At 37.4% G+C, this 17,565-nt stretch overlaps 1 protein-coding gene across 1 annotated transcript in view; it reads right to left on the bottom strand.

Annotated features, from left to right (window-relative positions):
* LOC115018118 (long-chain-fatty-acid--CoA ligase 3-like) overlaps nucleotides 1-11,708 on the bottom strand; it is a 28,552-nt gene extending 16,844 nt beyond the window's left edge. Inside the window, 3 exon segments of the mRNA XM_029446934.1 lie at nucleotides 1,743-1,920; nucleotides 3,687-4,130; nucleotides 11,662-11,708. Coding sequence (XP_029302794.1) covers nucleotides 1,743-1,920; nucleotides 3,687-4,061 — 553 coding nt within the window. The 5' untranslated portion in view covers nucleotides 4,062-4,130; nucleotides 11,662-11,708.
* Between the last annotated feature and the right edge of the window lie 5,857 nt (nucleotides 11,709-17,565).

The raw sequence follows: 17,565 nt of genomic DNA on the forward strand, positions 1-17,565 counted from the left end.
ACATTGAACACACAAACTGCAGGCAGTGAACATGTCTTTTTTCCAAAGGAACATCTTGCAGATTGTTCTTTCATTGATATTATAAGTCCTGGGTCTTCCCCGGGGTCTCCTCCCAGCTGTACCTGGAACACCTCGCTAGGGAGGCGCCCAGGTGGCTCCTTACTAGATGAACCACCTCAACTGGCTGCTTTCCACGTGAAGGAGCAGCGGCTCTACTCCGAGTCTCTCCTGATGGCTGAGCTTCTCACCCTATCTCTAAGGGAGACGCCACCCGTCTGAGAAAACACATTTCGGCCGCTTGTACCCGTGATCTCGTTCTTTCGGTCATGACCCAGCCTTCATGACCATAGGTGAGGGTAGGAACGAAGATCGACCGGTGGATCGAGAGCTTTGCCTTCTGGCTCAGCTCTCTTTTCGTCACAATGGTCGAAACGGTTTTCCACCACCCCGGTCTGCCAACCCCTAGGCACTGTCCCAGACTTCCACGCAATGTTGACGAGGCGTGTCAACCAAGACAGCCCCTCAACACCCAAAACCTTCAGCATTTCTGGACGGATCTCATCAACCCCTGCGGCTTTGCCACTGTGGAGTTGTTTGACTACCTCAGTGACTTCCATCAGGGAAACTGACGATGATCCCCCATCAGCTTCCAGCTCTGCCTCAACCATAGAGGGCGTGTTAGTCGGATTCAGGAGTTCCTCAAAGTGCTCCTTCCACCGGCCGATAACCTTCTCAGTCGAAGTCAGCAGGGTCCCACCCTTGCTGTACACAGCTTGGATGGTTCCTCACACACACACACACACACGCACACGCACACGCACACACACACACCTTTAAAGTGGCAGTGCAGCACAACAGAAGCTGAAAGTACACTATAGTGTAAAGTATAGATTTGCTGTTGCTGCTGTTGTTTTTACCTCTATTCGCCTCAGTTTATATAATAAATCATTTAAATAACGTTTTTAACTATTAGAGTTTTTAAGCGTTTAAAGGTTTGCAAGTAGTTGTGTTAGACCGATTAATATATATAATTCATTTGAGGCAATTGATGCCATTTTTTGATAATTGGCATCACAAGGTCAATTATTTATTTATTATATTATTATTTACGTACAGATTGTCTCTGAAACAATGAGCTGATATCTTTTAATAAATGTTGTTGTTAGGTGCATTAGAAGTTTTTTGATAACCTGTGGACATTTATTTAGTTAGTAAATGTATTTAAAATAAGTGCACTGCAGACAGTTTATCTAGTTAAGCTGAGGTAATGCAGACATTAATAGTGTTCCTTAATATAATAATGTTCCTTCCTCAGCAGGTGCGTCAACACTTATACATGGAAGTAAATGTCTCCACAATATGAAAGTCTTACATTCACAAGAAACGAGAGCTATTAATGAACTATTAATCGTAATTAAAATATTAAAATATCAGCTAAACACATAGAAACAGCAGTGGAAGTGGAAGAAACCAACACACACGAGCACGATGCACGAGAGTGATGCAGTTTAAATGCAGCCCTGTTGGTTTTAATAGTTATAATTGAATGTTTCCGATAAATACTGTGAATCCTGCGGGAATTAATTATTAACCAAAAGCCAGATGTTCGTTCTTTGTCCAGTGGGAAAAGAGCTTTAGTACAATCCACCTTTACTGCGGCGCCTCTAGTGAAGAACACGTATAAAGACGACTTCATGAACAACATCCTTTGCCCCCCCTCCTCACTGACTCGCAGGACTTACTTGGGAAGTTGTGCATGAAGCACGCCTGCGCAGCGATGAGCCACTCGGCCCGCGTCTCACAGAAGATGGCGACGTTGGTTTTTGGCCGCTGACCAAGAGACGCCAAACCGCTGCCCAGCTGGGACGCCGCTGTGAGGATTTCCGCGTAGGAGAGCCAGTAGTACTCACCCAGAACCACCTGCAGGGGGGGGGGGGGGTACGGAGACAATTACATTTTTATATGAATAAATTCAAGGCCTTTCAAGACTTTTCAAGGTTTGTCCCACAGTCACATGTTTCATATTAAAGAGTCACAGCAAAGGGAGCAAAGTTCACTAATGCCAAACGGTTGCACTTCCTCTTCTACTTTCATTCTCATGCTGTAGTATTTCATGAGCAGCGTGTGTTGTGTGTGTGTGTGTGTGTGTGTGTGAGGCTATACTGGCTCCTGATGGTTAGTAAACAGTAGTACACACAGGAACACGCAGTAATGATGAGCTGAGAGTTAAGACGCGCTCTCCTGCAGCTTTAAATGTTTCCACAGTGCAGTTTAAACGGATTAGACGGATCAGCTGTTGGGATTAGTGGTGAAATGTAGAAGTGTTGTAACTGCAAAACAATTCTATAATAGTGTTTGTAACGTTTAGACTCATTTCTTAGGTAACTTTTTTTTATTAGGGCAGCAACTCCCGATGAATCAGTTTGTTGTTTGGTCTAAAGATGGTGGAACGTGTCCGTCAGTGTTTCCAAAGCACAACATGGCGTCCTCAAAAGTCTTAAATATATTCAGTTTACTGTCGTAGAGGAGTAAAGAAACCAGAAGATATTCACATTTATATTTCACTTCTTTGTTCTTAAAGAATCACTCAAACACTCAAACACATAAATTAATCGCCAACTATTTTGATAATTGATTAAATAGTTAATTAATTCATCTTTGCAGCTCTACGTTTCAGACTCTCTGAACACAGGGGTCCCTGTTTTCCTTTTCTCATTACGTCTTCATACTTGTTAACATTTATAATGTTAAACATTTTAAAAGAGGTTTTTCTGTGCAGCGGGTGGAGATAAAGTCAGAATATATAAATGATCTCGCAGCTTGTATTGCTGCTCAGTTAAAACATAAATAATCACATTCTGATTTCACTCTCGCTTAGTTTTAAATCTTTTCCTTATAAGTGTAATGTGGAACTTTTCCTCTAGTGTTGTGTTTATGCCCCTTTGTTCATCTGCACTTAATTACAAATGATGTATAGTAATACATCAAGGAGTGTTAGGATCCACTGATGGATCTAAAGATCAACAATCCAATGACATCCATGCAAAGTGAAAACAATCATCAATGTAACGATCTGCTTGTTCTTTGGTGTCCTGTTTTATGTTGAAGTGTTCACTCCCCCTTGTTATATGTCTAGTGGTACTTCCTGTCTGTGTCTTTACCCTCCTCCTCTGATTGTTAATGTGTCCATTTACTCTGCCCTGGTGTTTTTACCTTTCTCCCCCAGCTGTGTCTTGTTCCCTCGTTTGGTGTCTGTGTATTTATCCCCGTCTGCCCCACTGTGTTTTGTCGGTCATTCATGTTCTGCTCGTGTTCTGCTCGTGTTCTGCTCGTGTTCTGCTCGTGTTTTGCTCGGTTTGTTACTTTGTGTTTTTGTATTTTGTCAGCTTCGACTTTATTTCAATAAAGCTCGCTGTTTGTTAGAACCTCGTCCAGAGTACTGCATTTGGGTCCTCACCTTCACCTCAGCGTGAATAATAGATTATTATGCGTTTAAATGTCCCAGTAATCGAATGTTTTTATCATATTTGAGTTGCTTTCTGTGAGTTGACACACATGTTGTGTGCTGATGTTGATATGATATCATGTCATATCGATCGTTGGCCCCGAAATCAGCAAATATCTTCTGTTTTCTAAAGAATCCACATAATACCGTGGACAGCCGGACGTCCTGCGTCACTCTTTACCTTCTTGAACACCTTCCCGTCGCTCTGCCGCTCGTCTTCCTCACTGATCACCTCCCTCGTCCCCAAACAGTCTCTGTGTGGGAACCTTCGGGCTGCGTACTCGAACATTTTATCCAAAGTGTTCACTCCCGGGTGCAGCGACGACGCAAACCTCTTGGTGGCGCTCACCGCTCGGTAGGGGCCCTCGGGACGTCCCAGCACCGAGCGGGACTTCGCCCTCTTGGCTCGCTCCACCTCGGAGCCGTGGTGGCCGGCGTCGGGTCCGGAGAGCCAGCTGAAGATGTAGGAGGGCAGGAAGGTGATGAAGGTGTAAATCCAAACCATGAGGTGGAAGAGGAGCAGCAGGATGGGGCTCAGGTCCTCCTTCAGCTTCATCTCGGTGATGTGGAGCGTGGAGGAAGACGAGTGCTTTCTTCCTTCTTGCTTTGTTTTAGAGCAACACTCCTGGAAACATAAAAGACATTAGTTCCTTTTTATTGCTAAACTAATTTCAGATTATGATTATGACTCATGGTGACCCCTTAAAGTACAAGAATCTCAACTCGTACAGAAACCAAAAGGTCACGCAAAAAGCAAAAGGGAAGTTTAGCGAACCGTGGTGTTTCAAATGTTCCTTCTCCTTCCTCCAGCCCGTGTCCAGCGCAATGTCACACACACTTAGTATCAAAAACACAAAGAATGGAGAGACAGAAGAAGAACGAAAGCAGCGGGGAAAGATGAGAACAAACAAACAAGGAGAAGAAAACAGAAGAGAAAGTGAAACAGAAAATGTTCCCGTCTGTAACAGACACAAACAACGCTGTGTGAGAAGGTGAGAGGTTTCTGAGTGAGCTTATGCCAGAGTGTGTGTGTGACAGGATACAGATGGCCGAGAGAGGAACAGATAAGCACACACTCAAGTGTGTGTGCTGCCAATTAGTGGATCCACTGCAAACACTGTAGCATTAAACTTCATCACGTAAGACTTAGAGAGTGTTTTCTAAAATTCATCTTCATTGCAACAATACTGTATGTTTGGACACACACACACACACACACACACACACACGGCTGGTGATGACTAACATACTAAAGGTGCCGGGAGCTGTCCAGAGTTCTGAACAGAGATCAGTGTTAGAGATAGTTTGGATGTTTTGAAGTTGTGAGGTACTTCTCCATCGAGGCAGTTTGTAGAACCAGCAGGAAGCTGAACAAAGTACTGCTGCGGGCGGGGGCAGCGGCAGAACGTATGTTAGCCACCTGTAAAAATCAATATAACTTTAAGTGTACGCTTTATTTAAAATATTTTCACTTTTGCCTTTTCGACGGGGAACTATCCATCCTCTCGCCACAGCCACCAGACTCCATTGACAAAAATAGTAATTTTACCTCGCAGATCACGGGAGGTGCTGGTTTACCGCTGGCTCGATCGGTTCGTTTGTTTGTGTCATTGCTTGACTTTGGTGTTTTAAAAGGTTAATTCGGATTCACCAAAGTCACACAATAACACTAACAAACGAACCGATCGAGCCAGCGGTAAACCAGCACCTCCAGCACCTCCCGTGATCTGCGAGGTAAAATGACTGTTTTTGTCAATGGAGTCTGGTGGCTTTGGTGAGGGCTTCAGATCCCCGTCAGAAAGGGCTGACGGCAAGGTAAGCAGTGTAAATATTCTAAATATAGCGTACACTTTATATTTATTTAGGTGTCCACAGCAGCACATTGTTCAGCTTCCTGCTGGTACGTCCTGTCTGTTACTGTAGGTGTTACACTGACTCTGGATCACTTCATACAACCCTAAAACATTCAAACTATCCCTTTAAGGTTATCTCATCACTTTGGCTTCCTGGTACCACCAGCTCTCTATTGTTGTACATTACATTGTTCTGTAAATATTCTGTTTGCTACGGTTTAAATGGTATTTGAGAAATAACCACAATGCATATTGACATTTCTGTCTTTGCAATGCCTGTGTCTAAAAGGTGTGAGAAGCAGACACGTGCACACTGATGGCAGTCTATTCTAATTCATAATTCATATGAGGGAGAAGCTCATCCGGCTCCCCTGAAGCACCACATCCTTCCCCTCAAACCTACTTGTCTCCTCTACGCCTCCCTCAAGTGTCCCTCTGAGACTCATAAATAAAGCAAGGGTTTTACCAGCAGTGCTCTCCCAGACTACCAGCTGGTCCCTGTGGGACGTGGACGCTACGGCGCTGTTCTCCGAGCTCGGTGTCTTGTTTCATCACAGGACACTACCAAAGCTGCACCCTGGTGGAGGAGACGCTTTACCCCACCGCCCGCTGTCCTCCACTGTTTACGTGCTGGCTTCACTGTCTCTTGCTCTTCTTGTTGCCTTTTCTCTGCTTTATATCATATTAAAGTGAATATCTTCAGGGTTTGGACTGACAAGACATTTAAAGACACCTTTTCTGACATTTAACAAACGATTCAGAACATCATCCATTAGTTGCAGAAACGAGGGTCAACAAACTATCGGACGAGAACATCAGCAGAGCATGTTGCTGGCAGACTTCTTCTACTGCGGTTTTTAAAGTCCACTGTCAAAGATATTAGACTGCAAGAGCTTTAAATGCACACCAAATATACATAATAAAAACATGAGTAGTAACTTAAGTAATAAGTATAGATGTGTCAGGTTAGATGTTAAAGGAATACTCGTACTATACTTGGAGAGAGATTTTAAGCTGAGTAGCTCGAAATATCCACATTTCTTTCTCACTAATATTTGTCACAAACCTACCTGGATTTCCCATAATGCAATGTCTTTTGTTAGACCCTCCCTGAAAGGTAAACACTCGAGTCTTAACTCCACACGCCCAGTTTGTTACTCAGGCTCTCAGTTACAAAGTGTTTTCATACATCCACAGAATTAAACTGTGTAATGCCCCTTTAACATGAGCTGAAAGGAAGCTAATGTTTCAGCAGGTACATATATAATATATAATGTATAATATATATATATATATATATATATATATATATATAGATAATTATATATATATTATATATATATATATATATATATATATATAGATATATAGATATATATATATATATATATAATATTATATATATATATATATATATATAGATCTATATAATATATATATATATATATTATATTATTATCTATATATAATATATATAATATCTATCTATAGATTATAATATATATATATAATATATATATATATAATATATATAATTATATAATATTAATTGTATATATATTATACTATATACCTATATATATATAATATATAATATTATCTATAATATATATAATATTATAGATATATTATATATATTAATATATATATATATAATATATATATATATATCTAATTATAATATATATATTATATATATTAATATATAATTATATATAGTATATGTATTAGATATAACACGTGTGCAAAACGTTGACTTCAATTAAACCTTTTGCACTTGTTTTTTATTTATAGGATTACTTTTTTAAATATACAGTATATAATATATAGATATAATATATATATATCAGTCTATATATATATATATATATATATATATATATATATACAGTATATATATAACAGTCATTATATATATATTATATATACAGTCTATATCTACAGTAATCATCTATATATACATATATCTGTCTCCTCGTCCTCTCTATCTGTCGCTCTCTTCCTGTGTCTCTCCTCTCTCTCTCTCGCTCTCCTCTACTCTCTCTCTGTCTCTCTCTCTCCTGTGTCCCTCTCTCTCTTCCCTCTCTTCCCTCTCTCTCTCTATCCCCCTCCCGTCTCTCTATCTCCGCTCTCTCTCTCCTGTCTCCTCTCTCTCTCTCTCCCCCTCCCTTCTCTCCTCTCTCCTCTCTCTCCGCGTCTCTCGCTCTCTCTCTCCTGTCTCTCTCCTCTCTCTCTCTCTCTCCTGTCTCTCTCTCTCCGGTCTCGTCTCCCTCTCTCTCCTCTCTCTCTCTCCGTCTTTGTCTCTCTCTCTCTCTCTCCCTGTCTCTCTCTCCCCTGTCTCTCTCTCCCCTGTCTCTCTCTCCCCTGTCTCTCTCTCCCTCGTCTTTCTCGCTTCTAAATAAAGATATAGCTATATAATACTGTATATATACAGTCTATGTATATATACTTTATATATATACAGTATTTATATATATATATATTTTATATATATATAAATACAGTATATATATACACTTTATATATATACTGTATTTTATCTTATATATATATATCTATATACTTTATTATATATAACTATATATAATATATCTATATATATAATACTGTATATATATACAGTCTATATATATACTTTATATCTATACAGTTTTAATAGAATATCCTTTATATATATATAAATACGTATATTAGACTTTATATAGCTACAGTAGTTATATATATACTGTTATATATCCTCAATACATCATCTAGAACCCTTTATCTATATTACCGATTTATCTATATATCTTAGTAAATACTTATATATATACAGTAAAATATATATACTTTAGATATGATACAAGTATTTATATATATAAAATAAAGTATATATATATATATACTATATAACTACATGTCTATATATACCGTATATAATAACTTGATATATATCCAGTCTTTATATAATATATCCTTTATCTATCTAAATAAATACAGTCACATATCTCTCTATACTTTATATATATACAGTCTTTCTCTCCTCTCTATATACTTTTATATATCTATCTTCTATCTATAAATCCTGTATAATATACTGTCTTTTATATACTTGTAGATATATACCTCTTTACTACTAGCTAGCCTTTCTTCTATAACATCCCGTGCTCTATCTCCTTTCTCGTTTACCGTCTTTATCTCTCTATATATCCTTTATATATATCTCTAATACTGTATATCTATCTCCAGTCTCTCTCTACTTTATAATATCCCATTATTTATCTCTCTCTCAAGTATATATACCTCCTCCTCTCTACATACTGTATCTATATACAGTATATCTCTACGTTATATATATACCGTATTTACTCTCTCTCTATATCCTTTCTCTCTATATCGCCTACTATATATTATACTTTATATATACAGTATTTATCTATATATCTTTTATATATATATATACAGTATTATATATATAATCATATATATATCTATATATAATATTTTTATATATATACTTTATCTATATATACATATACACTAATTCTATATATATATTTTATAGAATATACAATATCTTATAATACTTTATATATCTACGTATTATATATATATATATTTTACTATATATAATACAGTATATATATACTGTATATATATACAGTATTCTATATATATATATACTTTATCTATATATATAAATACAGTATATAGTTGCTTCATCGATTATTAAAAAGAAAAGATTGGTGGTGATTGATTCTCTGTTAAAGTAACACATATGTTATATTAATAATGATGGCGCTGTAGTCACACTGCTTCACTATAACTATATTATATATAACTAATAGTCCAAGAATCTGAATCGTATTAAAATAAAGATATGGAGATATTACAGTAACACTTCACAAGTCAAAGTCGTGTCATTATTATTGTGGGATTTGTTGAAAAGGAAATCGCACTAAATACCAGTTTTATATATAAAATATAACATTTTGGAAATGGGTAATGTTCTGATAAACAGCCTTCACCGACCACTTTTATTTAAATAACAGGCAGATCTTTATTTCTTTTGTAGAACTGGAACTTCTTGAAGTCACAGAGACGTGTGTGTTTACATTATTACAATCTGTGGATATAACTTCTTCAAACACAGAAGCTATAATCTGAAGCACGTGCTACTCTTCTCTCAGGCCATGCTTTGACACACTTCCTGTATTAGATTCCTGGAGTAGATCCTAAATTAGCTCCTCTCTGTCCTGAATCATGAATCTCTTTTCGAATCATCCTGCAGCCCTACCTGGAAGGTAATTGATTCCCTACCTGGAAGGTAATTGATTCCCTACCTGGAAGGTAATTGATTCCCTACCTGGAATGTAATTGATACGATCTCTTGCAGGTTCTGATGATCAGCCGTTCACCGTCACAAGAAACAAGTCGAACCCTGATTCAGCAGGTATCTCTGAAAGCTTCCAACCACACACACAACCTGAAAAACAAGCCCAGCTCGTCTCCGTCTCCGGAGAGACCAGGACGCTGTTCTGCACCGCAGCAACACTCGACTCTTACCTTCAACGGCGAGGAACTGCGAATCACAATGTAGTTGCTCAACGGCTGGCTTTACGCAATGAGAAGGCGCTTTGCATGCAGCCTCGACTCTCTGGATTAATTGAGCAATATTGTGACATGGTCTATGTAGTGGTGGGGTGAGCTAGTGTGTGTGTGTGTGTGTGTGTGTGTGTGTGTGTGTGTGTGTGTGTGTGTGTGTGTGTGTGTGTGTGTGTGAGGGAATCACTGCTTCCTCAAGAGCTTGTGTGAATGGGGCCTTTTGTGTGCCAACGTCATCGTACTTTCTCCCACTCAGCTAAGCAGGCAGACCTCGCAGCCTTGCAGAAAGTTCAACATGGCCATTGTGGTGAAACGACGCAGCAACACACGACTCGGTCTCAGGGGTCAGACTGTGTGTGTGTGTGTGTGTGTGTGTGTGTGTGTGTGTGTGTGTGAAAGAGATGTACGTAGCGGGTTTGTGCATGTGCGTAGGTGGGTGTGTGGGGGACAGATTTGCACACATTAAGTGTGTTTGCGTGTTTCTAATTGTGACATAATCAAACGCTTGCAGAACAACCGAAGAGCATTAAGTGTGATTTTATTGCGAGTGAAAGCACAAAACACAGTTTGGATTACGTGGATCAGGCTGCAGCTTTTCTCTGCTTGTGTGCACAAGGTGACAAACTACCGGCCGTCACCAACCTCTTCCTTATCTGACGGCTAAATCAATAAAGAAAAGTGTCTGATTCTGATTAATGTAAGTAGAAATAAGTTAACTTTTACTCTTTTCACCCAGCAGACTCTGTGTTTATGAATATATTCACTTATGATATGTTTAATAACACCATAATAATGCACACTTGCACCACTTCCACTTAAAAACAAGGCTTCCAGGGAGGAAGAGTGTGTGTGTGTGTGTGTGTGTGTGTGTGTGTGTGTGTGTGTGTGTGTGTGTGTTTTCTATCCACATCAGACCATTTTTTGCAAGACAATAGCATCTCTGTCTGTAGTTTACGGGAGAACTCTGGTGAACCTACAGCACAGTTAACTTCAGCTGTGTCAATAGACCTCAAAGTGTCCTGCAGCTTGTAAAGGTAAGACTTTAATTATATATATATATATATATATATATATATATATATCTCGCTTGTCTTCATTTCATAATTGTATAATTACGTCTGGCAAAATAAATATAAACAGAGTGCTAAAGTAAAGTCAAATAAACGTTAATAATGACAACAAAAGAAGCACAACCTCTTTTAGAGGCTTTTAGATGACATGATGTCTCAGCAGTGAGCCACAGATGTTCAAGCGCACTAACCGAGAGATAAAAGAACTTCCGGTTTAAAATTTCAAAATAAAATATTTCAAAACCGTGTTGCTACGTTTTTTTTAATTACATTTGATTTAATCTGTATTTATGGAAAATGAAGGCGCTTGCATTACGAGGTAGAAGAATGAGCACACTTCGTCCACATCATGCATGGACGTGTACAGGCTGAAGAAGGTAATAGCCTCGTTACTAATGCAAACATGTCATCTGTAAACATAATGTCTTTTAATCAGCACGTGCTGTCATACCCAGAGTGAAACATATTAATTATTATATACATTATATTCTCTAATTATATAGCAAGCAACTGCACCGTGTTTGAATCCCTAACAACATCTCATTTTTATTGTTTTTATAAATGTCTTTCTTTGGGAATGTAGCTGCAGCTTCCCGCGCACGTGGGAATAAACATGCCAAAGAAACACCTTCACGAGGAAGAAACTTACCCGCGCGGCTGTCGCTTCATCCAGGCTGCAGCTGCACAGAGCACCTTCAGCATCCACCGGCTCTAATATGCACGTTCATGTTGCGCTGACACCGGAAGTGACACGCGCGTCGTGTTGCTGAGGGGGTTTTCCCTGCGCTATGATTGGACTCGTGGAGGTGGCGCGTGCTATGGGCCGGGCCAGCTGGAACGAGGTTGACTGCATGGGTTACTATGGGTTACTGTCAGAAGGAGCTTGAGGCCACGTGCACGGCACTCACACGTATAATCACACGCACGCGCACACAGTCAGGAAAAGGTCATGTATGTTTAGCTGCAGCTCGTGGGAAAGGTAATGCAAATTCAAATCATTCGGTAAATGATGAGTTGTTCTTCATGTGAGTCCTGGACTGGGCTCATATGAATATATATTCTTAATTCATATGTTTATATAATCTTTAGACATCTGGGAAGAGTCATCATGACAAAGACAATGCACAAACTTTACAGCAATCAAGAACAAGTGGGTTCATGGGGCACACAGAATACTGTGTCAATGAATACCCCACGAATAACTCTTACAGTGTTAATACATCTATATATTTATATATTACTGGAGTATTCTCTCATCATGTATTTACTTGTTGCAGCTGCTTTTCCATTGGCTGTGGAATAAAACATTTGTACAATCAACAAAGGCCTTTTGAAGCTTGTTTTTATCTACGTGAGTTTCTCTGTCGTCTCGTATTATAGCGTCACGTTACGGTGCGGCACATGACGTAACGTAGCTCAGAGATATCTGTTTTATTTACCATACCACACACGCCAGCCTGATTTATTGGCAGCATCTTGCAGGTCATGGAACGAGTCCAAAGGGTTCGTATCGGCCACTCGTTGAATACGCTTTACAGAATATCTCACCACGACCACGACCCCGATCCTGCAGAACTACAAACATTTAGTGTTAGTGAACAAATCCCCGAAATGAAATGTTGACCTGAGGTAGAACAAAGCTTAATTTCAGAACTTTAATGTGTTTAGTTTTTAAATGGATGGTTATATAAAAACAGAAGTTTGGATCCTCCCCACAACCGAACATAGGGAAAGTGTTTGCTCCTCCAGACGGTGTCTGTCTTATCACACAGAAATATTAATCATAAAGTCACCAAAGGGCCTTTGTGAAAATGTTGTGTCGATAATGTTAATCTGAAGCAGACGGTAATACAGTTTATCTGTCATTTCTTTATTCTCTAATATCGCTCATGCATTATGAATACGAGGCGACCATCCGTCTGCACATTGTCGTCAGCGTTGCAATAATAATCCTTCATTCTCTCCATCATCGGATCTCTAACAGCAGAATATGGTTCATTTAATATTTCATGATTGATCTGGTTTGAACCACAAAGCACCAAATCAGATGACTGAAGCAGATTCTTGTTATCTCCTCTAAACATGATGGGAAATATTTAACACAGATTGATAACAATACAAACATTTGATGTGAGAGATTATTCTTTTAATTAAATAAATCCTGAGAGTCAATTTATCTTCATCTTCCATGTTGTGTCACAATCTGTTGTGATAGTTGTTATTGGGAATTAGGGGTCTATATGCCGGTACAATAACCCTGATATTAAATATATATATATATATATTTATTGTGTAAATAATCCAGCGCCTCAAATGTTTTCCGTTTCTTACTTTTTGTACGCTTTTGTACAGCGATGGTTTACAGACTCATTTTACGTTTGTATTTTGAGTGTAATTCTTTTGCCTAAAAAAGAGACAAGACTTCCGGTTGGGCGAACATGTGAGGGCAGCGTTGTCTCGTTCTCACACGACTTTATGAACATTTCATTTACGCTCTAAAAGCAGAGAGAGGAATTAAGGGGATTCAGAGGGGGGATATCGAACATAGGGTCTCGTTATATGCTGACGACCTGCTTCTGTATGTGCGCGATCCTATAGCTAGTAATCCACACATGCTCTCACTTTTGGTTCCTTTTCAGGATTCAAATTAAACATCCAAAGAGTGAATGTTTCCCTGTCAACCAATCGGCTACAGAGTTACCTCCGTTGTTGTTGCCTTTTAGAATATCCAACTCAGGGTTTAGATATCTAGGCATTGCAATCACACAGTCTTTTAGTGCGTTACGAGAACAAAATCTTACTGTCCTGACGGCAACAGTCAAATCTGACCTACAGAGGTGGGGCCACCTGTCACTCTCTCTAGCAGGAAGAGTTCAGACGATAAAAATTAACATACTGCCCAGATACCTATACATCTTCCAATGCCTACCTATTTTTTTGCCTAAATCTTTTTTCACTGCTATTGATAATATTATTTCCTCATTTATTTGGGCCTGGTAAACATGCTAGAGCTAGTAGACCATTACTGCAGAGGGACAGGTCCCTAGGTGGGCTTGGTTTACCTAACTTTATGGGCTACTACTGGGCCTACAAACACACATAAGATCATGCTCTGGTTCACTTCGCCCCAGAGTGACTGGTGTCTTGTGGAGGCCAACTCATGTCGATCCACGTCACTTCAAGCCCTCGCGTGTAGCACTCTGCCCCTTTCCCCCTCACAGTTCACATCTAACCCCGTTGTAATTAACACTCTAAAGATCTGGGCACAAGTTAGACGTCACTTTGGTTGGCTCACTCTTCCTCAAGCAACTCCTGTCTGTAATAACCGTCTATTTCTACCAGCCACAATTGACCCCCGATTCTCTTACTTGGAGAGGGAAGGCCTCCGCTGCATAGGGGAGTTATACATTGATGGCCTGTTTGCCTACGGGTTGCCTTTCATTTAAAAGGATCTGATTTTTTCAGATTCTTTCAACTAAGGGATTTTGTTAAGACCCACTCTCCACAATTCCCCCAAACCCTGCCTCCCAGTGGAGTGGATCTGGTACTTAAAGCAAGAACTTAATCTGGCGCCATGTTTCTTATTTTTATGATCTTTTTTCTCCGGTTGATGAATCTGCCATTAATAAGATTAGAACTAATTGGGAAAAGGAACTTCAGATCACCCTCTCTGATGACTTTTGGAGGGAGGCCCTGAGAGCCGTCAACTCATCCTCTAGTTGCGCTAGACTTAGCCTAATACAGTTTAAAGTTCTCCATAGACTACATTATAGCAAGGCTAAGCTCTCCAGGATTTATCCAGATAGATTGAGGTGACAGGTGTGATAGATGCTCCCAGGCCCCCTGCGACCTGACTCACATGTTCTGGTTGTGCCCTAAATTATCTACCTTCTGGCGATCTTTCTTCGAATGTATTTCTGAAATTGTAGGTCTAAACATCTCTCCATCCCCTCATGTAGCTATCTTCGGTAGGCCCCCAGATGGAATCAACTTGACAAACACCCAAACCAATGTCATTGCCTTTACCTCCTTGATTGCTCGTAGGAAAATCCTTCTCTTGTGGAAATCTCCTTTACCTCCCTCTTTTAAAATGTGGCTGAGCGATACTATGTCTCTCCTAAAGTTGGAAACAATTAAGTTTACTCTCCGGGGTTCTTCAGATACGTTTTATGCTCATTGGAGACCACTGATCAGTTATGTAGACCGTCTCCCCCCTTGAGAGAGTGTCGCTGTAGGGATTCTCCCTGTATCTGCCTATAATTCCAATATACTCCCCTGTCCACCACACATGCAGCCCTGTGACATCCCTTGATATATGTGTTAGTATGTGTAGGTGTACATGTGTGTATGTATGCAGGTATGTGTATATATGTGCATGTATATGATTGTATCTTTCATTTGGTATGTAATTAATGTACTGTTGCCTTATTGCTCCGGGAGAGGGGGGGTGGGATGGGTTGGGATGGGGCTGGGTTGAGGGAAAGTGGGTAAGGGTTCTTTTGTTAAAAAAATAAAATAAAATGAAAATGCCTCATTTGCTGTAATGCACTGTTACACTTTTTCATGTGAATAAAAATATATAAAAAAAAAAACAACAACAACACTGAATAAAAAAATAAATAAAATAAAATAAATAAAAGAGACAAAACGCAAGATGAACTTGACTGATTTTTTTCTTAAAATGTTCCATAGTTAACTCTCTAATTATCATTATTGTGAATTCTTTAACAAATAATATTTAAATACATCTTGATTCTGGATGAGAGCACCAATACTTCACTGTTATTCAGCATTAGTCCTGTAGGCAGAGGTGGAAGAAGCATTCAGGATGATTTACTACAGTATAAATAGCACACTGTGAAGATACTCCACTACAAGTCAAAGCAATAATTAAGTAAAAATATGTAGGTAATATTATCAAAATGTGCTTCAAAATTTAATTTAATTTCGACAAAAACAAACCAACAATAACAAATAAACCATGTACAGATAATCCTTTATTAGTCCCAAAACAGGGATTCAGTGCAACAACAAGACAAAGTTTGAAAAAACAAAACAAGATATAACAAATAAGTTAACAGTACAAAAGTGTATTAATTAAGTAAACAGTTACGAAAACATTAATAAATCTGGAATTGTCTGTTTTCTTTTATCTAAGGCTTTATTTCAGATGGGATTAATTACATTTGTCCATAAGTGTTTGTAATTTAACTGTATTTAACTGTATTTCACTGTATTTAATTGTATTTAACTGTATTTAATTGTATTTAACTGTATTTAACTGTATTTAATTGTATTTAACTGTATTTCACTGTATTTAATTGTATTTAACTGTATTCCACTGTATTTAATTGCATTTAATTGTATTTAACTGTATTTAACTGTATTTAATTGTATTTAACTGTATTTCACTGTATTTCACTGTATTTCACTGTATTTAATTGTATTTAACTGTATTTAATTGTATTTCACTGTATTTAATTGTATGTAACTGTATTTAATTGTATTTAATTGTATTTCACTGTATTTAATTGTATTTAACTGTATTTAACTGTATTTAATTGTATTTAACTGTATTTAATTGTATTTCACTGTATTTAATTGTATTTCACTGTATTTCACTGTATTTAATTGTATTTCACTGTATTTAACTGTATTTAATTGTATTTCACTGTATTTAATTGTATTTAATTGTATTTAATTGTATTTCACTGTATTTAACTGTATTTAATTGTATTTAACTGTATTTAATTGTATTTAATTGTATTTAATTGTATTTAACTGTATTTAACTGTATTTAATTGTATTTCACTGTATTTCACTGTATTTAATTGTATTTAACTGTATTTAATTGTATTTAACTGTATTTAATTGTATTCAATTGTATTTAATTGTATTTCACTGTATTTAACTGTATTTAATTGTATTTAACTGTATTTAATTGTATTTAATTGTATTTAATTGTATTTAACTGTATTTAACTGTATTTAATTGTATTTCACTGTATTTCACTGTATTTAATTGTATTTAACTGTATTTAATTGTATTTAACTGTATTTAATTGTATTTAATTGTATTTAATTGTATTTCACTGTATTTAACTGTATTTCACTGTATTTAACTGTATCTCTGTATTTCACTGTATTTAATTGTATTTAATTGTATTTAATTGTATTTCACTGTATTTAACTGTATTTAATTGTATTTAACTGTATTTCACTGTATTTAATTGTATTTAATTGTATTTCACTGTATTTAACTGTATTTAATTGTATTTAAATGTATTTAACTGTATTTAACTGTATTTAATTGTATTTCATTGTATTTCATTGTATTTCATTGTAGTTAATTGTATTTAATTGTATTTCACTGTATTTAACTGTATTTAATTGTATTTCACTGTATTTCACTGTATTTAATTGTATTTAATTGTATTTAATTGTATTTAACTGTATTTAATTGTATTTAACTGTATTTAACTGTATTTAATTGTATTTCACTGTATTTAATTGTATTTAATTGTATTTCACTGTATCTCTGTATTTCACTGTAT

The sequence above is a fragment of the Cottoperca gobio genome, chromosome 13, assembly GCF_900634415.1.
Source record: "Cottoperca gobio chromosome 13, fCotGob3.1, whole genome shotgun sequence".
Classification (NCBI taxonomy): Eukaryota; Metazoa; Chordata; class Actinopteri; order Perciformes; family Bovichtidae; genus Cottoperca; species Cottoperca gobio.